The sequence below is a fragment of the Meleagris gallopavo genome, chromosome Z (assembly GCF_905368555.1).
Source record: "Meleagris gallopavo chromosome Z, MGAL_WU_HG_1.1, whole genome shotgun sequence".
Lineage (NCBI taxonomy): Eukaryota > Metazoa > Chordata > Aves > Galliformes > Phasianidae > Meleagris > Meleagris gallopavo.
The window spans coordinates 20,406,264-20,431,155 of record NC_139435.1 but is presented as its reverse complement, the minus strand read 5'-3'; the positions used below and the strand labels follow the sequence as shown (position 1 = coordinate 20,431,155).

The following is a 24,892-nucleotide window of genomic DNA, read 5'->3' as shown; positions in this document are numbered from 1 at the left end:
TTCATCTAGATTTTTGTTTCTGTTACTTCTTCCGGAAAAAATAAAAAGCCACCCTAGGTTTTTCAGATCTAATAGTAGTCAAAACCTTTAATTACCTTAATTTTCCTTGCAGGAAGAAAACGTAAAACCTACCTTGATTTTTCAGTGGTAAAGGCATAGTCTCCCTGAGTTTACTTAAAAGGTTTTTCATTTCTCTCATATCTCTGTGGAAAAAAATGTTGAATAAGATGCGATAGAACAGCAATTGAAGACTCTGAATGGAGAAAAGCTCACAGTGTATCTTTATATGCAGAAATAATTAAACACTAAACCAGACCAAATAATACAATGATCTATTGGACAAGTATATGGTCCAAATACATATATCAGATGGTGTGCACCAAAACAAGGGAGTCCTTTTTTTTAAGCTAGGCTATTTTACAATTAGCATAATTACTAGCGTTAACCTTCCTGGCATTTTCAGCTTGTGCCATTAATGTGTTTTGCTGTTTAAAAGGCAATTACACATGTAGCCACCTCATGTCACTACACCTCCCTGCGTGTTAAGTGAAAGTTTTAGAAATGGGGCTGTCTCACTCTTCTTAGAAGGAAAACTTCAGCAGAAAATTTGCAGAAAGTATTGATAACAAAATTTCATCTCAGAAAGAAATGTTGGGGATTTAGGATTATTTCCTACTAAAGGGTCTCAATTTCATCTTTCAACTGCTGCTAACAGAGTAGGAGAAATCCACCCTGATGTACCAATGGACAGTTTTCCCCTCACCTCCTAAGGAATCCACACTCATAACTATGGGCAGAGCCAACTGAAGTGAACTGCATTTTGCATTTTCAATTAATGAATGCATGATTGCAGGCCAGCAGATTTCAGGTACAAAATCAGAAGTCACGTAAGATAAAACAGAAGCTCTTCCTTTAAGAGAACATGGCCTACTAACACCATAATTTCCCACCCCTTGGTTTTGACAGACACCCTCTGATAATTAGCCAAATTAAGGATGACACTTCTCTCTGCTCTTTTAGGAGTTGCTTTCAGATATGTTAAATGTAACAAAAGTGTTAACAGCTATTTAATTTACTAACATCTTTTATAGTGGCAACATTGGCCTAACTGTAAATGACTAAATAAACCCTAGAAGTTAATTTGCTTTATTTAAGGATGAAATACTACACATACCTCTCAGTGTTTTCAATGTCTGTGGAAACCTGCCATAAATGCTGTTGAATATCTGTAGGTGATGATAATGTGTCTTCTAAAATAGGGACTTCGGAGCTCTCCTCCACTTTAGTATCCAGGATCTTGGATGGGGCACAAGGCTCTTTTCCTTTAAAATAGTCAAACAAACATGTACTCCTATTATTAATAAATGTAAATTCAGATTATGTCATTGATGTTTTGGGATTAATCTTAAATGACATAAATGAGGGAAATTTGTGAATACAAATTCTGAGCAAGAACTACTCAGAAAAGAGTGCAGGCCACACCAATCTGCTAATCAGAGTGCTATGTGGTACTTGTACCAAACTAGATCAAGAGAAATCCTACAGAGGCATATGTGGAGCTTCAGATTGTACTTATTAAGTATTATGAAGATTTCCAGTTGAAGTCCAGTGACTCATATGTGACATGAAATAAGAAAAAGTGGACAAAACAGAACAAAATAAGTAGGGAAGTAGAGTGCACATTCTGAAAGTAACTTTGAAAACTCTAACATTATAGAACACTGCAATCCATGTCTCCTAGTATTACTGCAGTATTAAGGAAAAATAAAAGATGAAAACATGCATTTTTTTAATGTGATGATTTAAATAACAGTGCGTAGCTGCCACCATTCTCAGCTCAGTATGCAATATATTCTGATTTTCCATGCTTACACTTGACTAATTCATGTTTACTATATAAAAGGGAGAGTTTGAACTATCTGGAGATTTCATCTGCCTGGGTTTTTGTCTGGGAGAGAATGGGAGATAAGGTGGGGACTATGAAAGACAATGCAAGAGAGTTAAGTATTGGTGGGATTTGTTGGTCTCTTTTCCAACTTGCTGTGGACAGCCAGTTGGTATTCACTGCCTACAGTGTCAAATACAGATCTGATACAAAGAGTATGATGGGACAAATTGTTTTTTGCAAGTATTATTTAAATGAGAAATTTCAATTTGTATTTGATTGTATTATTAAGAAATTAAATATTTTCCACTTTCAGTTATTTCACAAAACAGTGTAAACAACCTCAGAAAGAAAAAACACCAAAACAAACTGTTCTAAAGCTAGAGGAAAAAACAAAGTTTAAGTCGGTGCTACTGTGGATTTGACTAGGAAATGTTTTTTTCATCTCACAACGATTGCAATTTGAAAAAATTTCACATCAGGACAAATCTGAGTACTTCCGATAGGGTTTGATAAAGAAAAGGAAGAATATACAGCAGTGGTTACTAGACTCATTCTTCTGAGACTAAGATTACAAACCATGTTACACTTACAAGCTATGCTACTCTTCCACATCACAAACAGGATACTTTGTAAACCTGTTTAAAAAACCCGTGACATTTTTGGTTCTAAAAAAAAAAACATTAGGCAGGTTCTCTAAATGATGGTATTCCGGTAAATCATGCCTTTGTTGCTAAAAGAAATAACTCTTAGCTCTTTGTTTGAATGTCAAATTAGACATTATTTATACCACAAAAGATATTTAGTTAATGCTTTCATTATTCTTTAAAATCAGTAGGAAGCCATTCCCTGCTTCCACCTTTCTTACCTCCTGTCTTGAATCTAACTGTGATTCCAAGAGATGGCATAACCTGATATAAGCAAATTATGACCTGTACCCTTTCTCTGCTGCCTGCACTGGCATCCTCTGCTAACTTTTTCTTCGCCCTCTGTGAGCCACTTCAACCCATCAAACGATAGAAGACTACCCCGGCCAGGACACTGACCCAAAGTGGCAAAAGGGATATTATATTCCATACCATTATTATTATTTTCCCTTCCTTTTCTGTCTTATTATATTGTCTTTATGAGCTTTGCCTTTTTCCAGTTCTTTCGCCCTCCCCATGGTGGGAGCGAGTGAAAGGCTGTGTGGTGCTCAGCTGCTTGCCACGTTAAGCCACAATAGCATAACTTTCAAATTATTTTCAGTCATTAACTGCAGCTTATGCTGTTACTTTAAGGTAGTTCATATTGCACAATTTTTGTTCATTTGTGTAAGCTTCACTATTCATCACTCTTCCCAGAAGCATGTAACACGACATGCTGCTAAGAATAATTCACTTTCCACTTCTCTGTAAAAGTGGGTTGCCCCAAAAGAAACAATATCACAAGATGTAATTGGTGCAACAGGTTTTAATTAATTCTGCCATTATTAGGAATTGCTGCGTTGAAACTGTCCCCTGACTTCTGGTGACATACTGTCAAGAACAATCTTGTCTATAGATGCATCCTTCAGGGATAAGAAAGGTGTTTCAGTGGAAACAGTAGTAGTTCCAGGTGAAATAACAGTAAAGATTCTTTCTCCTAACTTGAGAACAAACTTACTGAGACTGTAATGTTCTTTTTGTTAGCAAAAAGGCAAGCTCTTTCAGATTTAGCAGAATGAACGACTCAGACTTCTGTTCAAATGAAAAGAGCTCTTTACAATACTTCTGTTGTACTGTGAACAACTCATGAAGTTTTCTTTGAATTTCAGAGCAACTGAATCACTTCAAAACAGTTAAGGAGGCAGCTAATAATAAAAGCTTTGCCTGAATAATGTATATGACTCAGGCTTAACATTTCTCCTACATAGTACAGACCGGAGGGAAACAAAAGCTCTTTAATCTTCTCACCCTTATACCATGTGGGAGGATGTCTTTTGTATTATTCATTCTTAAAATAGAGACACAAACCCTAAATTTTACTTTCAGTTTTGTCAGTGGAGAGACTTTCTTAATTTCAGTTGAAGTTTGATCACACATACAGTGTTTTCAGAGGTATCGACATACGGTGGCTGTTTGTGCCACTAGACGAGGCTCTTTTTACTGTTGATGAAATTTTAATTTAAACGATGTACATTTTAATTTCCTAGCCTCTCATTCAGCATACATTTTTACTTGTCCCATCGCCTTTTGTGTGAAATAAAATTCACTGAATTAAGTAACTGAAGCTGTAAACTGAATCAGGATATAGAACATATCTCATTACTTATATCTATATCATAATAGACATCTCTCCCCTGCTGTGCTCATTACTGCTCCTGTGGTGACCTCTATGTTCACTTCTGTCATCCTCTGTTGTGTGTTTACCCTTATTCTCCACCTGTGTCTCATATAAACTTGTATAATGCAAATCTGCCTATTTGTCTATCACAGATTCCTCATAGCTAGTTATAGTTTAAACTAATAGAGCCAAATACAACAAAAAACCCTTCAATGAGTTGAAAGTTTCTTTTTGTCATTTTTGTTGTAGTCTTCTAGTTCTTCTAGGTACTATTTTAAGGAAATAAATGTGTCACAAAATACATGCTGGAAAATCAAGTATCTTGTATATGAACTTTGGTGTGATACATAATACAAAGTTATCTGCAATTTGAAATAATTCTCAACAATAGTGGCAATGAGATGAATATACTAAAAGCATAGTATATTCTGTTCGTAGTATGCAGTTCCCCTCCAGCTTATCCAAGCAGTCATAGAATTTCACCAGGTAGTCACCACTCTAGTATCCGAGTGTTGGTATCCTTCCACCCTCAGCTATGTTTGTACCAGTCAGTTACTGTGACTGGACTATTTAATTTTCTCTAAGTCTTCTATGCAGACTTGTGGTAAGAATAAATAAAATGTACATTACAAGCATTAAAGAATTTTATATGTTATCCTGAGAAACTATTTATATATTAAGACATGAAAAAGACACAGGATAAGACTTTGAGACCACTTTATACAGGGATGTGTGAAATTCTGGGGATGTAATGAACTCTGGATTCCTTCTTCCCATAGATATTCACACAAGTTCTACTACGCCTAACAGCAGGAATTACCTCTCCATGGTTGTACGTTTTTATTTTAACAAGTTACAAACTACATATCAGATTAATGTGATTCAGGACCATAAGAATAATACTGCCTTACAACTACATAAGCAGTGATTTACTTTGTTCACACTCGGTATAAATGGCTACATTTAAACTGTGCACATCCAAGTTACCTTTAATTATTTTACAGCATGTTTTATATTCTGGAAAACACCTCCTTTTCATTTTTAACTTCAAAACTTCTCTTCCCTCTTACCTTTCATTTGTTGTACAGGCTTACTTCCCCAGTCGGAAAAATTAGTACCTTGCTTCAATATCGCAAAGCTGGATAACAACATGATTGCAGTCTGCAGCCTAGGATTTCTTAAAATGTTTTCTAAAATGCGTAACTACATAAATAAACAAGACAATTATATCTGTAAATGATTCTAATAAATTTATGGTTTATATGTAAACACGTACAGGCATCAGACTTTGGGAATGTGCACTTCCACAGTGACATGCTATAATGATCCAGTGATTATAGCAATAATTTAGAGTTCCTTACAAGGAAATGTATACATTATTATGATCTATACGTGAATCAGTAAAGCTCGTTTATTTGTTATTTTTACTCATTCAAATGCAATGACATGCTTTATGAGGTATAAGTGAAAATCTAAGAGCAAAAAATAATTGCGACTGGATATAGCAACATATGCTGGAACACACGTAAGAACTGTGATATAATTCTGAGTTTTCTCAGTACAGGATATTAGGAAACATCAGTATTATTTTAGAAAAAGGACCATTAGCATTGCATCCAGCAGCTCCCATAGACAGAAATTATGTCAGAGATTTCCTCTTATATCTGACATCTAAGCCAGGATTGTTTGTTTAATCAGAAAAATAGTCAATACTGGTAACATGCAATAGCAATAAGATAGACATACAACATGTAAAGAAATGAGAGCTGAATTTTGTAAACATTTCAGAGGCAGTTAAGCTAGTTCAGAGTATCTTCAATCTCATGAAACCACAATTCACGTTTTAAAAAGTATTAACAAGTATAAGATCTGTGTTTGTCATTGCTCCCTAAGGCTCAAAGCTTTGTAACTCAGATGACGAAGGAGTGGCTAACTGATTCGAGAGTGAGAAGTCTGCATCTTCTGAACTGGATGGATTTCGATACCTGGACAGACTTTGATTTATATAAACAATAGTTCAATTTATGTGTCTGAGAATTTGTCAGTATTTTGCCTGTTGTACAATTCTTCAAGATCTGTGTTTGTCATTGCTCCCTAAGGCTCAAAGCTTTACTCAGATGACGAAGGAGGGCAAATAAAGCAAAACAAAGACAAGAAGGGAAGCTCCAGATCCCAGTTAAGTGAACTCATCTGTTGCTTGGCAAAGTCTGAGAAAGATGACTCTCTCCAGAGATTCTTCCACAGTGTAATACTGATGCAGAAGACACTTCAGAATATTTCTTGGAAGAGATGGAACATGAGCAGTCATCTCTCATTTTTGCCATTTCCTCAGGAGGTAACTTACTGTTGTCACCCTGTTCTGACAGAATGGCGGTCAAGGACCTTTAAAGCCATTATGTGAGGTAATGCAGAAAGACACAGTGCTGCACTGAAAACTAGACTTACATAACTTCCTCCAACTCAGAGTTTTCATTTGACCCTGTACGAGTTACTTAAACCCAGCTTCTCAAAATAGTTACTAATAAAGTACTTTAAATTCTATGGTTGCTCCACTCAGAGACTCTTAGCATTCAGTTGCAACTGAAGTTACCGAGAAATTACTCCAAACGCAAACACATCACTGCATAGCATATGCTGCAATCTCAAATTCTAAATTAGCGCTCTTTTCTTTAATCACTCCTTGTTCCCCATTTACAATGAGAGAAATTGCTACTGCGTCACCCGAGGCAGTCCGGGAGACATTTCCATCAGTGTATGAGTTTCCAAGAAAGGTCTGAGAACAGAGCAATTTTGCCTTTATGACAAAATTATGTGCAATAAGTACAACGTGTGACACTGAACAATTAGAGTAAAAAAAAGATGAAATGTCCAAGTACGTTTTAGCTAGCCAGGAGCCTTGGGACTGTGGAACAGAGTAACAAAGTGCATGATCAGAATTAGGCAGCAAGATGAAATAAAGCTACTCGGACCTGTTTCCTTCTAGCAATTGCAAACTTTCTGAATGTTGAACTCTGCAGTCATAGCGTAGAATCACAGAATCTTTTGAGTTGGGAGGGACTTTCAAAGGTCATCTAATCCAACTCCCCAGCAAAAAACAGGAACACCTACAGCTAAATCAGCTTGCTGAGAGCCCTGTCCAGCCTATGAGCGTCTCCAGGGACAGGCCATTCACCACCTCTCTTGGCAACCTGTGCCTGTGCCTCACCGCCCTTACTGCAACAAACTTCTTCATTATGGTTAGTCTGAATCTCCTTTCCTTTAGTTTGAAACCATTTCCCCTTGTCCTATCACCACAGACCCTGCTGAACTGTCTGTCCCTGCTCTCCTTATAGCCTCCCTTCAGATACTGAAAGGCCACTCTCAGATCTCCCCAGAGCCTTCTCTTCTCCATGCCGAACAGCCCCAGCTCCCTCAGCCCATCCTCGCAGGGGAGGCGTTCCACCCCTTGGATCACTTTTGTGGCTCTCCTCTGTTTTCAGCATAGGACTTTGGTGGTGTATGTACCTCACAAAGAAATTTATTAGAGAGCATTTACCTCAGTTTACTTACTGCATAACACAGCTGGAAAGATTTACGTTTTTTGGCCCCAATGTGACTGTAAAGTCTCAAAAAAATAACAGACTGTCTGACTCTTCTAGCAGAGGTTGTATGACAGCAGTAAGTTAAAGTACTGTAAATATGAAAGAAATCTCTGTACAGGAAGGTTGATACATACTATTCAGTACACTCAGGATTGTTTCTTCAGGAGAACAGAAAGATAAGGAGAGATTAGAAGTTTGGTGCTGAGAAAGAGAAGGAAAATAGCCAAAGCCAAGGCTTTCAAACTAGCATGGTGTTTTATAGAAGAGCATCTGTTTTCCATTGGCATGCTTCCTCTGGGGAAAAGAGCATCAGCATCAGATCACTGCTTTAGCTTTATCTGTTCTGTTGCTCATTTGATAACGCTTGGTCAAGAGAGCAGTTCCCGTATCATTATTTATTAACTGCAGGTTTGTCAAAACAGCCTGCATGTTACTGCTTTAATCCCTATAATAATATAAATTGGTGAAAACTTACGGGAGATTTAAAAACTCAACAAACTACTACTAAATCCAACAGATTAAACAACATCCAACAGACCATCATAGTAAAAAAATACTTGTACCTAGAACTTCTCATGTTGAACGATGCCTTTACAATACTTCTAAGCATTGTAAATATCTAGGCATCTCATGTGTAAGAACACCATTCTGCTGGCTCTGTTCCACAATTCAATTCATGTGTTAAAATCTCTGTGATTTTATGATTTTTGCGTATTACGATTTTTTCCTCAAAGGATGTCATAGAAAGCTGGAGCTAAGTTACTGTGGTTATTTCTATGGATACAGGAAAAAAATTAACTCCATTCAGCAAGGGCAGAACAGCTACCATAACTTTCTTTATGGTCGGATGAGGTACCAATACATAGCAGAAGTATTGCTAGATAGCAAAAAAGCTGGTTCACGTTGTAGTCCTCTAATTTGTTTTATTCAACTCCAGACATGTGACAGGAGTTTACTTTAGGTTAACCATGTTGATTTCCTCCAGAGGCAAAGGGGAAACAGACACGTTTGAGTTACTCAGGTCTCCTCAAACTATTAGAGAGAGTGCCTTGACAACTGTAGCAAATGCTAGGAAATGTAGAATATTTTGTCTTAAAAAAAAAAGATGATTCATTTTAGAAGCTGGCATATGACAGCTCTGCTCATTCTGCCTCTTTAAATTTTACGGATTTCTTTTTGAGTTGAGAAACATGATAAAAACCTCAATTCAGTAATTATAAGCATCTAATTATTATTTTCATAATATAAAGTGCCATGGCGTTAGCTATACCACGTAGCTAGATATAAAAAATGCACTAGAGGACATTTCAGGAAATGTATACATTTTATTGCGGAATAAGAACTTTGTCTTATATTTACCTGGTGAATTCTGCTGGGATATTATCTGGGAAAAAAGTACTTACAAGTAGACCAGATATAACCCCCAAGCTATTGAGTGACCTGTTCAGTAAATTATCTCCATTTCTCCATTTTCCTTTCAATATGGTCAGCATGGTCATTATGCGTAAAGTAACCAGTTTCTGCTGACTGAATAGTTTATTTCCTAAATGAAATGGAAATATCTAACAGGCTTCAGTGGTATAGCTTCCTTTACAGTCTGGTGCTTTGTCTTTCAAAATACCCAAACTTTTCCTGACAAACGTTTCATGTGTTTAAATCAGTGCCTCTGCAATTGTGCAGTTTAATACCTTTCCGATGAAACTGCAGGGATCCTAGCAGACATATGGACTTGAGCATTTCCGTTGTGTACATTTCTAAGCAACACTGCAACTGGATATATAGTCTACAGATTTCAGGATGAATTTCACCGTCTTCTGGGCTGCAATAAAAAAGGAGAAAATTTTTGTTAGGTGCAAGACTGGAAGAACCTGAGGGGCATCAAATCCACCTCTCTACTGCTGCAAGTAAGCATATCATAATCTGCTTCATAAATTACTAAAGATATGATGAAAAAAGCAGTTTCTGCTGACCTGTTTCTAAAACTTTTTAGCAGCATGACGCCATGGAAGGTGTTCCTGCCCATGGCGCGAGGGCTGGAACTAAATGATTTTAGGGTCCCTTTGAACACAAGCCGTTCTGTGGTTCTATGAATTCTTTATCTCTATAAAGCCCTGCACATAAAATATCAAAACTGGATTGTCTTTGCTAAGACTGCATGGTCCTTATCTTCTTCTCTGGATCTTTGTAAAAGGTACTTACTGTCAAAGAAGGGAGCGATTTCTTTCTTTCTCTTTTGAATCTTTGAGGAAATATTTTCTGGTAATACCAGAAAATACTCTTTTGCCATCCATTCAGTTACCCTTGATCCTGATGCAGCTGCACAAGGAAACTGCAGAGCCATTTTCATAGTCACAGCTGATGTTACATATGCTGGATCATGCAGAGGCACAACCAGAACCCTAATCAGAAACTAATCAATTGTAGTCCATTACGTTCTACAGTTTCTGCTTGAATTTCCTTTTATCCCAGTGTTTATAATATCAGCCATGTGCTGCTACTACACTGTGAGGAGAATGGGAAGTTAGGGATTTGTTTCATAGAAGCTGTCTTTTAGGGTTTATCCATACCAACAATTCTGACAACAGGATCTGTAATCTCATTCCTCCAATTAATTGCTTTGGACACTATGGAAATAATTTACTTAGATTCAGGATACAATTCTCAAACACAGCTGTAAAATTGCACATTCAATTTCACTTTTGTGAGCTGAGAATGCTGCACTGGCATAAACATGCTGCTTTTTAAACTCACTTGTTTCTGTGAGTGCTAAAGAAGTCATGCACTCAGATATAACACGAGAAATAGATTCTCAATGCCCATTCCAAAGCACTTTCAAGAGAGCAGTAAGTGGTAAGATGGAAGAGTCAGGATTTTGGCCATTTCACCGTCACACATCATGGAATGATAAATGATGCTTTCACAATAAAAAGAGTGCTGGCATTCTTTACACTGATTTCATTTCCTGTGGTTAAACGGTCCTTCAGAAAATGCTCCCGAACACAAAATAAAATTATACACTAAGAAAGAAAATGCTCAGATATATTCTGGGGTGGGAAAACAGAAAAAGACGGGCCTCAAATTAACTCTATGCCTTTGGCTCAACGGGCAGAAGAAGGGAGAATGCTCTAAGGACTATTTTATGCAAGGACTTGCCATAATCTTCCTATAATGAGAGAGAAACCATGTGGTTTTCCTCAAGAATTACTGTCCATTCCAGTGACATCAGAAATCAAATGCGATTGTGAAGGTTTCAAGAACTGGCCAGACAGAATTTCTGCACTTCCTCAGCCTATCTATGAAGACTACTGATGTTTGTACACGCTAATGAAAATTGTGAAGAATCACAGTAGAGTCAGCTTGCTGAAGAATGCTTACTAAGCAAAGGATGCAGCCAAACTGGAAAGAAAAAAGGTGAAAAGGCTGGAAAAGACTGAGAACTGAAAAGAAATCATACGGGCTTGGTGGAAAGCTCCAAAGATGGGTCCCAATTCCTGCTCTGTTACAAGCAGAACTCATCAAAAATGTAGGAAACAATGAGCACACCTTGCAGTTACTGTGCATTGTGTTGCTTCAGAACCGTATACTTGATAATAAATCTGCCCATCCAGGGGCTTTACATTCTTTGGATAGACTATAATATGAGCAATGCCTTTCAATCACATCCAATGTTCTGCATCGAAACTGATATCTGCATTTGCTGAAAAATTGAAGCGTATTTGTGGTAGTATTTTTTGCCTCTTAGTGTTGATACAGAATGAAACTATTGAAGCAGAACAAGAAAGCAATCCCTCCCCACTGATAATTTGAAGATAAATTTTCAGATGACTGCTCCAATATTTCTACTAGGTATATTACAACATTTTATACTACTTTTTATCTTGCAATGATGCATGGTACTTTTACTGGTTTAACAAGGTTATATCTCAACAGCCTCTGCAGTTGTGTTTGCTGTTTCTTCCATTTTTAAGCAACATACGTATTAAATGAATCGCACTCATTTCATCTGTAATCACTTAGCTGATGAGAAATGGGCAGCTCTCTGCATATGCAAGAACCATACATTTCACAGGCACTCCTTTCAAAGGGGCAGATGGCAAGAGCAGTTTCTACTGTAACTATACTGGTATTAACCAAGTTTATATTAACCAATATAGCACAGATTTAAATTCAATTTGTTTGAATGTAAATCAGGGGTAATTCTTCTGAAGAACCTTGTTATTTCTGAACAACACTAGCATATTCAAGTCCAGTATCTAGTGCTTTGTCTTACATTGATGCCTCCCAATGATTTCATCATTTTCTGTAAAAGAGGTGCCACAAATCTGGATGAATGTTAGAGTAAAATTCTGATGTTTGGTGTAAGATGCAGTCTGAGGAGTATATGTAACTTCTTAGAATTCACCTAACCAATTATAGCACAAACATCGAGCAAAATACTGAAAAAGCAGAACACACAATGCTTTCTTCCTCTCGAATAATGTTTTAACTTCTTAAACTTTAGGACATATCTTCTTGTTTTTAGTTCTCTGATAACTAAGAAGAATACAATACATAGTTAGCTAATAAGTGGCCTTCTTGTGGGGGCTTGTATTATTTTGATTTGTTCTGCAGTTTGCTTCCATGTGCACTGAACACTGTTTTCCAGTTCAGCACCATGGAATCACTGCATGACATTCGTATGCAATTTTCCCCCCATCACACGGAATTATTGGAATACAGTAATTTCCTTTGAGCTACCCTTACCGGTAATGGGGTTTCAAAGCATGTGGAGTTCCACAAACTTGCCGTAATCAACATCCAGATCCAAAATTTACCTACTCAAAATGCTGCTCATTTCCTCTAATAGCTGAACCCCTTGAGAGCCAGATACACAGAGAAGCATGCTCAAGTGTCTGAATTTCCTGAATGCCTAAACTTATCTTTCTGAGAACAATTTTCAGTCCTGAACATAAGCACTTAAACAACTAGTAATGGACAAGCGAGAAATTTATTTGCGTCTTCCACCTGCAGGGCATTTCCTCATAAGTTCTCTGTGTGAAGTGGAATCCGTGCAAAATAAAGCCACTTCAAATGTCAACAAGGACCTTTTCCTGTTCAGTGACAAAAGCACTTTCGTAAGCAGACGCAGATCAACAAAAACACTCTTCTCTCTTCTCTGATTGAACCTAAATCCACCGATTTCTCCTGAAAACAAGTATTCTTTAATCACAAGATTATCACTACCAGAAGAACGGAAACTTACAAGACTTTGGCCCCTCACTGCAAGAAAGACATTGGGGCCCTGGAGTGGGTTTAAAGAAGGGCAACAAAGCTGGTGAGGGGTCTGGAGCACAGGCCTTATGAGGAGCGGCTGAAGGAGCTGGGATTGTTCAGCCTGGAGAAGAGGAGGCTCAGGGGAGGCCTTATTGCTCTCTGTAACTACCTGAAGGGAGGCTGTAGTGAGCTGGGGGTCGGCCTCTTCTCTCATGTAACTGGTGATAGGACCTGAGGGAATGGCTTCAGGTTGTGCCAGGGGAGACTCAGGCTGGACATTAGGAAATACTGCTTCTCTGAAGGAGTGCTCAGGCAGTGGAATGGGCTGCCCAGGGAGGTGGTGGAGTCACCGACCCTGGAGGTGTTCAAGGAATGTTTGGATTTACCCTTATCACTGGGAATGAGATTGAGGGCTTGAGCATACGGATAAGAATACAGCATGTCTCTTCTACTGCTATTTAATTCCTGAGAAGCAAAAATGGTAGCCGCTTTTCTTTAAAACTTCTTCGGCCTTGTTTTCTACATTTTATATATTCTTCTGCAAACACAAATTTCTGAGTAGCATAAGAATACGAACTAGAAGCACCTCTCATTTTCAGATCCCTTCTTTTTTTTTTCCCAAGAGCATGGAGGGCATGTAATCGAACTGCTGGAAAAATTCTTCTCCCACTTGCAAATCAGAGAAAGAGCAGTGACACCCAAGGAAAATACTCTAAAATATTTCCGGGCCATTACCTCAGTAACAGTCTCAAACTGGTTAATAAGTGTTTAACTGCAGTACTGACCATAAGCGTTCCATTAATTCCCAACCAAACTATTTTCTCCTACGCATGGATGTAAGCCTCGTTTTCAACTCTGAAAGCCACATGCTCAGATGCCAACTCACATAAAGATTTCTTTTATAATCCCTGATGTATGTTTTGTGTTGTGAGCTTAAAATGTCCTTTTAAAGTATCATCAATTTCAGCCCAGTAATTTTCTACTCCTCTATGTTGAAGATGTGAGAAATGTTGAACAGGGGACACAATTTTTAGAATACTGGATATAGATTAATTATTAAATAGCTATTTGCCAAGTGGTATTTACATATGTAGACTAGTCCATATGAAACTGTACTATTATCCCAAAACTTGCTATTACTCCCACTTCAGTTTCAGTCAGTCCAGCTGGTTTCTTGAAGAAGACCACTTAAGTGTTCGAAAGAAATCTCATAATAACACAGTCTCATACAACTGCTGTGATAAATTGTGTTGTCACTGTTTCATAATCTTAAGTGCCGTACAAGAAGTAGCGCAGCACTGAGCACCTGTCCACGAGCCAGCAGCCTCCCCACTGGCATCCAAGCACAGCTGTCACAAGAACAGGAATTATGCCCGCTTCCTGTGTACAGCACGGAACAGAAATTTGTTGGCTTCTCCCTGTATACGCAGGTAAGACAAATGGGTACTGATAGCCTTTACGCAGCATTTGCACAGGCAGTGGCTTTCTGGAACTACTTTCCCTGAGAGGGTTGCAATGCTCCCTGCCAGAATGAACAAAAAGAATGGCTCCTGTGGAGAGGAGCCAAAGGGAACCTATATGGAAAGCTTCTGCCCAGAGACAGTCTGCTGACTTATCAGTGACGTTCCAACACACGTGTCTTAGAAATCTGCCTAGGAAAGTATTCTGCGTGTAGCGTAAGGCACATAGAAGCTGGCATGTAGTTTAATAATTACAGCAGGCTTCACTCCAACCCAGTCTTCTCTAGAAAACTGTTGGCTTTAATTTTTAGATAGAGCTAAGAGCATGGGTCCTTTCACAGAAAGCTAGCTTTTCCTTTTTGGGGGGGAGGGAGGGGTTTAATTCTTCCTAATAATAACGTTTCTGCATGAAGGAAAGCACTATGGCTACCTTATTACTCTAAACAACCATACTGCCTTTTGTGAGGTCTGTAAGATTACTGACCAGATGTAGAGAAACCTGCTGATTGTCTAAAAAAACTGGCTTAAATTTTCTTTTTTTTCTTTTTTTTCCCTCTGCCAAATTATGTTTATGAAATATCTTCCAATATCCTGCCCCTTCCTTACTCGAAATTTCTGTAGTTATCACATGAATACAATACCCCCAGGATGCCATAGCACAGAACTCTGAGAAATTCACGTTGCTATGATAGCCACACCTCTGCAGTCTGACAGCTCTGATATCTACAAGCATTGAAAGTAGTTACAAAAAAAGAAAATGCTGATTTGTTTGTACTTCAGAAGCAGTAACTTCATTTTTGTGGCTCATTAGGCTACTATTCAAATTAGAAGCAATGTTTTTGTAAATATAACTAAAATAGATGTATAATATTGTCATATTTCTTTTACATTTTGACCACAGGTAAAATTGATGTTTTTCTTTCAATAAAGTCCTGACTTTCATAGTTCGGTAAAGCTATTCAACTGAATGTGCTTGTGAAGTACAGTCAAGAAGTGGGATTGTTGTTTTCCGAAGCTCATATTGAAGTGAAACCTACAGAGGGAGCTCTCATACCAACCGTTGTACTTTCAACCTCTTGTAGGAAAGGCGAATGCACCACTCTGAACAAGCATTTTAAGATAGAAGAACACATGTTTGAAAGGTCTCTCCTCAAAGGGAGGGAAGGCAAAGAGATAGGTAAAGAATGAAAATTCTTTCTATTTTTCTCAACTCCAAAGGAACATTTAATTTTTTTTGTTTTCAAGATGTTTGACAGACGATTTTATTCTACAGCCAAAACATTCATTAGAATCGGAAAACACTATCAGCCTTTTCTGAATCGCTGCTGATGTACAGCATTCACAGGTCCATCGAAATCAGTGGAAGTTAAGACTGCTAGGACCAAACAAAGCTTCTGCTCTAAATCTGAATTTAACTTAAAACCTTTAGTCACGCAGCAGAGCATGTAACTGCTGCAGAGAAGTACTTTACTGATAGGAATATCAACAACATTTAAAAATGCATGTGAATGCATTACCTGTTAAAACATTAAAAAAAAAAAAAAAAAAAGCAAAAAAAAAAGCTAAATTATCCAAAGCATCTGATATAGCTTTTGGGACAGTTACGGTGTTGACAAATGACACGCTTAACTACCAGGCAGAGTATCATTTTAATGAGCTGTAACAGTAGTGGAAGAGTACTGTGAGACGAGCTATCAACACCTATAACAAGCAACACGCATTTTGGTTGTGTCACATCAGTTAAAAGAAAAAAAGCCTTTGGGAAATCAAAAGTGAAAATGAATTGATCACATCTGCCTGATAGCCCATGTGTACATCCCATAAAAATATGGGTACGGGAAATAAGTTATGCAAAATCATTTTCCACAAATATTACTGGATAGACTCCCCTTTAATTTAGCATCATAGACACTGCAGCTTACAAATACATAGCAGCTGCAAAAAAAGTCGTAAGATCAACCTCAGAGATTACGGTTCTTCTAGAACAAGAGGTATGACAAATACTGCAGAAAAGAAATGCTTAATTTCTTCAGATACCGAGGGCAAGCAGCCAGAGGCCCTTCTGATTATGATTCAGGTGCAACGGAACCTGCCTCTGCTTTTCTATCTTAAGCGTATGATTTACTTGTTTACAACATAGCCATTCATGCTTTTGTGTGTAGGTAGAAAAGTCAATTGAGTATGTTTGCCTTTGTACAGATTTTGAGAAAACACTCTTCTTTATGTTCCTCCCACCTGCTAGGGTTGTTATTTTTCTTCTTCTGAAATACGTGTATTTCATGCACATTGCCACCAGTTTCAGTATCATATGTTGTTTTTTTGTTCTACTAATGTGCTGCAATAATGTGATGCAAGCACTGCACAGCATCTCAGCCAATCAGAGGAAGGACAAGGCTGGCTCTTTCTAGTTCACCTATAAATAGTTGATATGTTGTTTTTATTAAACGGTTGTTTTGAAGCAGTTGCTCTCTTAAATGCTTTTCCAGTGAAAGAAGATACATGGCCAGATTTTGGTTAGCTGGAAAAGTGAAAGTCTGTGGGATTTGTTCTGGTTATGTGGTAGTACAAGTAGAGCAAAGACTAAGTATATTATATCACAGAGACATTTCTAACTCCAAAATTTACAGAAGTTTAGATATTTTTAAGCACAAATAGTTTAGCTAGAACAGTATCAGTAGGAAATATCTTTTTTTAAAAGATTAACTCAAGGGAAACTTTCTGACTTCCATAGACATTATCTTATACACCAACAGCCATGTATGCTCTGGTCTACATGGCTCACCCTCCCATTTCAAAATATTCCCCATGGAAAAATTGAGGGTTTTTTTTTTTTTTTTTTTTTTTTGAAGTCTTCTCCTTCTTCTTTTTTTTTCCACTTGAAATTCTAAAATTCTTTTGAAAATTCACTATATGAGATTATTACTACAGAGTCAGGAACCTTGCCTTTAAAATGAATTTATGAATTGCTCCTTAAGATTATGATTCCTTCACATCACTGACTTTATTTTAGCAAGAGAACAAGTATGTATCAAATACATGTTAAGGACTGTACGTGTATGTAGATTGCTTCCTATTTATTTCCATGGAAACTACAACTAATACAAAGAGCATGATAACACTACTTTGTAAAGCAAATTTTCAACTACAAAACACTCTTCTATAACATAGTCACCACCACTAGTTGTGCATTTTCACCAGAGGTGAACAAAAGCCTTCTTCATAGGGAAGGTGTTCCAGCCCTTTTCATGGCCCTCCTCTGGACATCTCCAACAGTTCCAAATCTTTCCCGTACTGGGAGCCCCTGGTCTGGATGTAGTACTACAGATGGGACATCTTGAGGGCAGGGTAGAGGAACAACCACCTCTGTGTCCCTGCTGGCCACTCCTCTTCTGACAGAGCCTAGGATACCATTTGCCTTCTGAGCTGCAAGAGCACACTGCTGGCTCATGTTCAGGACTCCACCAGGACTCCCACGTCCTTCTCTGCAGTAATTCAGTATTCTTTCAGAGTGAATTTTATTGTCTAAGTAGAATTCTAGAATCCTTAAGAGTTGAAGGGATCTTTAGAGGTCATCTAGACCAACACCACCGCAATGAACACAGATATCCACAGCCTGGCCTTGAAAGTCTCCAGGGACTTGCAACACATCACTGGGCAACCTGTCCCAGTGCCTCACCACCCTCACTCTAAAAGACTTTTTCCCTATATTCAACCTAAATATACACGACCCTCTTTAAGTCTGAAAACATTTCTTCTTGTCCTACCACCACACATCCTGCTAAAGAGTCCATACCCTTCTTTCCTGTAGCTCCTCTTTCTACACTGAAAGGTTGCTATCAGGTCAGCTTGGATATCGATGAGAAGTAAATTATTACAGGTCTATCCAAACTTTTCCACCAGGAGACAAACTGTTTATGATCATTCAATAGAACTTCTTGAACTTAAGCAAAGCAGCACTATTATATGAAATTTTATTCAAAGTTACTCCACTGTATCCTTGGGTAGATAAGGTCAGCTGTATTAGATGGAGGTGACAAGATTTTGGGGGCTGCAGGTTGGCTTATGTGGGTGATGATAATAGGCTATCCTATATGGGACACAGTCAATCCCAGCCAACTTCACAACAGTTCCACTGCAGGACATTGCTGAGCCCATCAGTCACATGTGTAGTACCTCCTTGAAAACTTGCTTCAAATGGGCAGAATATACCACAGAGAGATAGAAGAGAAGAAAAAGTGAGAAACAAGAGAACCTTAAGGTCAGAGAAAGCAGGAGGAGGAGGTTCTCCATGGCAGAACAGACATTCCTACAGCCTGTGGAGAGGACTCCACCAGAGCAAATGTATCCTGCAGTCCATGGAGGATTCCATGATAGAGCAGATGGATGTTTCTGCAGGAACTGCCACCAGGGCAGAGCCCACACTGGTGCAGATTTTTCTAACAGGATTTCAGCCCTTTGGGGAGCCCATGCTGGAGAAAAGAAAAAGTGGGAAGAGAAAGAAGCAGCAGAGAAAGAACTGCTATAGAATGCTTATGATCCAGTAGCTCTCATCCTTTGCCCTGTGCCTTTCAGGGGATGGGCTGAGGATTTTGTAGTGAAGGAATGTAGCTGAACATGGAAAGTGAAAAACTGTTGTCCTAATGTTTACCTTTTTATCAGGACCCTCACTGAAGAGGGGCAGTATTAAGTTAGATAAAAGCAATCTTTAGATGAGCTCTCAAGTCAGCCATGCCTACCTCTAGCCTGATCTGGACCAACAATTCAACTCTATGTCTCACTATCTCAAATTAAATACCAGGCACTCTATATAATACATAAATCCAGACCATAGCACAGACTTTTCAGAAAACATCTGTGATAATCTAGAAGGATACACTCAGATATGCTGAATGGGCAGCAATTTTTTAGTTTTCCAAAGAAATTTCAATTATGCCTTGTCGGTGTCTGCATGTTATTCTCAAATTAGTTTCTGTGATAGAACAGTAGTGAGAGCACAGACAGGTCTGTACCAGCCAACAGACTCAAACCCAATCTACTACCATATGGACTCTTACTTCAGAATCTTAGAATCATTAAGATTGGAGAGACCAATAAGATCTAGTAATCTAGATAGTTGAAACTCATGATGTCTATGGATTCTTCCTCTGATTTGAAGCTTTGGAGTTCTTTAAAATGTTCCTTAATGACTTGCTACTCATTATGAAGCATTATAAACTATCTTTCAAAAGTCTGCAAAAAGTCTTATATGCTAAGAACTCATTCCTACACTCACTTAATAGTTGGGGATTGCTCGAACCTTTGACAACTATTAAAATGAGTATCTCTTGATGTTAATGAATTTTTTTCTGATTAGTGCAGACGCCAATCACATTTTCCCAAATGGGTCAAATTTCCCAGATAGGCTTGAAAATGGATACAGTGCTTTGGGTATTTCGTGCTGTAGGATCAAAGTCATAATAAACCACTACCACATGGGATTTAGAAGGAACTCTACCTCAGGCAAGTGATGCCATCTGCTGTTGTCCATCCACAGGACATGAAGCCAGATGACTGCTTTGAATTATGACACTTCTATTCTCCTTTTTTTCCATCTCTAGTAACTACTTTGAATGTACATTTTAAAAATAATTTTCCAAAGGACATACCACAAAGCACTTGTATGGCCTGGATAACCTATGTTATGTTACCTACTTGTAACTCAAATTTCAATGTTTCCATATTTTCTCTCTCTCAAAAAAAAAAAAAAAAAAAAAAAAAAAAAAAAAAAAAAAAAAAAGTCTAAGGGCCATTGAGAACAGAGAGAAAATATTTTCTTAGCTCCACAATGTGACTGATGCACTGAAAGCAGTATAAACTAAAAGAAATCCAGTCCATCAAGCAGATTATTACTAAGCTGCTCAGAGTAAGGTAATATTTGAGATTCTGTATACATCAAGTGCTTCTAGAAGTGCTCTGAATACAAATAAAAGTCTTCCATTTCAAAGAGACATTGTAGTATAATAGAAGTATTTCACAGAGCCAATCTGTACAAGCAGTTAAGTTAAAAATCACAGCTGAGAGACTGAGAAAGCCTGAATGTGTCAAAAGAAAAAAAAACAACAAAAAAACCCCACAAGCTTCCTAGAAGGTTTAAATTTATATAAGGAGAAGTTTTTTAAAACCATCTGTTGCTAAAATGTGTTCAGAAAGCAGTATTATAGCATAAGGAACTTCGTATTTTTTTTCACTTAAGTTTTTTAATCCTGCTTCAGTCTCCACTTCGCAAATCAATATTACATTTTTGCCACTCTGAAATGACAATTTCTGCTTGGAGATGCCTCTGCGAAGTCTTCCTTGGGCATTTAGTATTCTGCATTAACTGTTGCACAGATGCATTAGTAATTTCCAACTGAATGATGCAAAAGGAATAGCAAGGCCATATGTACACTGTTTTGCTAGATCTGCAGCTAAATTAAATGCCCAGAACTTGTGGAGGTTACTGTATAAACGGGGAACATTTTAGTATTCTGCCATTTAACTACTTCCCATGCTGGCAAAGTTACCAACAGTTCATTTGCAACCATCCCTCCTACCATGATAGAGATACGAAGCACCAGCTTTTCTTTGCTCATTCACTAAATGCAAACTTGTTTTATTCTGTTACAAGAAGGAAGCTTCTTCAACAATTTTGAGTACAACATGACAGCATTTGAATTCTTATGACAAACCCACATGCAAGAAATGTTGTTCATCCAGAAAGTATTCAAAATAAAGAATTATGAGGTAAAAAATAAAACAAAAGAGGGGAAAGAAAGAACTACACAGAATCAATTGTTCATGTGTAAGTAACTGAATCTATTCTTTCTCCTATAGATAAAAATGATGTAGAAAATCTAAATGTAGATCTGGAAAGAGAAGACAGCATTCAGTGATAGTAGGTAGATATAACAGTGGGAACACTTCAGTGTATGTTTAATTTTAAAACATGAATTTGCACATTATTTAATTGACAGTACTGGAATCATTCCTGATTAAGGAATGCTTAATTTGATGCTAAGATTAGATGAGACTTAATGCCCTGATAATGGTTTCAAATATTTAATTATCATGAAACAGGGCATATAGACAGCTGGATGCTCCATTACTCCTGAGTTAGCTTTAGTGGAATGCTGCATGTGTATGACACAGGTGGGTGTGCTAGTGGAGGATTTAAAATACGGCAGCATCCTACTTTTTGGAATTCTGTTCAAATCTGTAGAATGGAGTACTGAATGTGGAAGTCACATCAAAATGGAAGGCAAACCAACTGTAATCCGCAGCCTGCTCCAGCCCTAGACCAATGCTCTGAGTAGGTAAAGAGTTAAAATCAAACTGCTAAAAAACCACTCGGCACTCTGCACCTCTGCACCTTGCTGTGTTTTATCTGCCTAAAGGACAGAAGAATCATAGTAGCAAAGACTAGAATGCTGATTCACATCACTACCAAGGCACTTCCTTAAATAGTTTGCAGTGTTTATCCACACTGGCACCACTTGGAGCAGAAGTAGAGTCAAACCTCCGCACCACATCACTCCCTGGAGCATCATCCCAGCTGGGCAAGTGATGGCAGTGTGCCCTCCTTGCCCTGCAGTTACCTGTTCCAGGTCACTCTACAAGCGAAAGCTACAGGGCTCTGTTCCTGCCTATCTGCAAACAAATGAGTGATGATGTCTGCCCTGCCTTCCCCTACCACTTTCTCTTGGCAGCAGCCTGGAAGTCTGGGTGTTGTTCTGAGACAAGAACAAGCGATATAAAAGTAAGCTGACTCAACTTCAGCTTTGCTTTAGAAGAAAGTGGTAGCTGCCTCTGTGTTCTGTCAGAAGCCCAAAATTATCAGTGTGTGCTAGTATGCTCTGAGGATGTTCTGTTAGTGCCTACGAGATCGACCTTTGTCAGAACTTGGACAAGGAAGAGTGCTCCACTTCTGCCTGCTGTTTAGGCTTACCCTTAAGAAAGGTGCTAAGCTCCCCTTCCACTTTGTCAAAATAACATGACTTTTTGTCACTGCAGATCTAGAATTTTCAGGTTTTCCAAAATTGTTGTTCTGCACAGGGAAGTAAACGCTAAATGAAATTTTATGTACATCTGCCCTTGTCTGAATCTGGCCCCCAGTTATGAAAGGCAGATGAAAGGGTCATATTAACACTTTGTCTATTGAAGCCTGAACTGCCTATGCACTGCTCCAAAGACAAAGATACAAAGGAAAACCAAGGCTGTGGAGGCTGTGTTAGCTATGTTGAGAACTCTAGTTTTAGTAAGTAACCATGTATTCTTCTCCATTATTTGCTTTCAAAAATTTCCCTACTAGAACTTGAGGTATCTGATTTAAATGTTTTCTTTTTCTTCTTGCTACTTAAATTGAGTAAACATTTTATTCTCAACAAAAGAATCCATTCTAACTCAGTTCTATAGAAAATTGCCTTAGCTTTTCAATGACTTTCCATTATTTTAGGTGCACAGGTTTTGTTGTAAACTTAGAGACATTTTGAATGTAGTGAGAGCAGTGTCTGTGAGTCAGCCTTCTGAGAGAGGAGCAAGCTATTGCGTATTGCCATGCACTTGTTTGTCTGCAAAGGGTAGATTCACTCTATATCCATATCTAAGCTTCCTTCCCAAAACATTCCCAAGTTTGTTTTCTTACCAGCCATCGTATTATTTTTAATACTCAAGTATACTTCCAACAGGTCATATTCCTATTATCACTGTGCAACCTCTCCGAAGCATTTAGTTTACCCTTAACTTTTCATTTGGCTGTCAGAACACTAACTGTACTGGAGGAAGAACACAGGAGCAGTGCCTTTAATTCAGATCTCCAGAGATCAGCGTTAATCTCTGGCACACACAGTTAGAGAGGGAGTTGAGCGGCACTGATTATAAACACAGCTGGGGACAGCAGAGCTCTCCATACCTGCCGCATAGTTGATACCTGGCTTGGGTGAGCCCTAGTTTGTTGCTCTGTCTGCTAACATTGCCTTGTTTTTGATTCATGATTATAAAAATTCTTCCTTGTTGACCTGAGTGCTGCCATGTTCTGTTTCTGCTGAGCTATACTGCCTGTCAGCAGTGCTTTCTTTAACATCTTCAGTTAACATGGTTTCTATTATGTCTGTCCTTAATACAGCTCTCATGAAGTTACAAGCCTGTTCTCTTTTTCTCTTGATTTCCAAAATACTTTGGAGCAGACTTTTTTTGTTTGCATGTGTACTTTCGTAAGCAGATAATCATTTTAAAGCCTGATTATTTAGGAAAAATTCAGACATTTTAATAAAAAGATAGCTAGAGCTGGGTGTCAACAAATTGTCCAAACACAATGTCCTGCATAAAACTGATCTAATAATTATGTCTGAGAACCTACCCCCTAATGCCTAAGGAAAGCATCAGAAATCTAGCATAGACTGTATAAGAAAACAAAAGCAGAAATGAAATAAAACTACTAAAGCAATACTATGGAAGCATTTCTGTGTGTTGCAAAAAAGACAGGAATGCCATCAGCATGTTTTTTAAGTCTGCTGCCTCAACTTTACATGAACTCAGGGGAAGTTACATGTAACAACTGTATTGTAAAAGTAACAGAAACACATCAATGTAAATTCTGAGGAGATAACTGAGACTTTTGTCACAGGCTGAGAGGACATCAAGAGGCCATCTAGTCCACCTCACTGCTTAAACTCACTACAGCAGGTCACTAAGGACCACGTTCACTGAGTTCTGATTATTAAGAAGCGGAATGTCTTCCTGGAGCCTTCTCTTCTCCAGGCTGAACAAGCCCAGCTCCCTCAGCCTGTCCTCACAGGAGAGGTTCTCCAGCCTCCTGAGCATCTTTGTGACCCTCCTCTGAACTTGTTCCAACAGCTCCACATTCTTTCTTGTGCTAACGACCCCAGGCCTGGATGCAGAACTCCAGACAGGCTCTAATGAGGGCAGAGCAGAGAGGAACAATCCCCTTCCTAGCCCTGCTGTCCTCCCCTCCTTTGATACAGCTCAGGCAGCTGGCTTTCTGGGCTGCAAGTGCACATTGCTGGCTTGCCTCAAGATTTTCATCCACCAGGATCCAAAAATCCTTCATTGTGGGGCTGCTTTCAAGGAGTGCTCAAGTCTGTACCATGTATTTGGGATTCCCCTGACCCAATCTCAATTTATTGAACTTGACATTTTTGAACTTCATTAGGTTCACATGGGCCCACTGTTCATGAATCTCCAGGTCCCCCTTAATGGCATTCCTTCCTTCTGTCCTATCATCTGCACAACTCATCTTGGTGTCATTAGCAAACTTGCTGAGAGTGCACTCAATCTCACTGCCTGTGTCAGCAATAAAGATGTTTAAAGATGTTAAAGAGCATCAGTCTCATGATGGACCCCTGGTGAAACCACTTATCATCAGTATCTAGCCT

At 38.4% G+C, this 24,892-nt stretch overlaps 1 protein-coding gene across 1 annotated transcript in view; it reads right to left on the bottom strand.

Moving 5' to 3' along the window:
• The window catches only part of RGS7BP (regulator of G protein signaling 7 binding protein), a 36,411-nt gene that overhangs the window by 4,443 nt on the left and 7,076 nt on the right, over window positions 1-24,892 (bottom strand). Inside the window, exons 3-5 of the mRNA XM_085214223.1 lie at window positions 9,459-9,589; window positions 1,175-1,322; window positions 133-203 (exon numbers count right to left, since the gene is read on the bottom strand). Coding sequence (XP_085070349.1) covers window positions 133-203; window positions 1,175-1,322; window positions 9,459-9,589 — 350 coding nt within the window. The remainder of the gene's footprint in view (window positions 1-132; window positions 204-1,174; window positions 1,323-9,458; window positions 9,590-24,892) is intronic.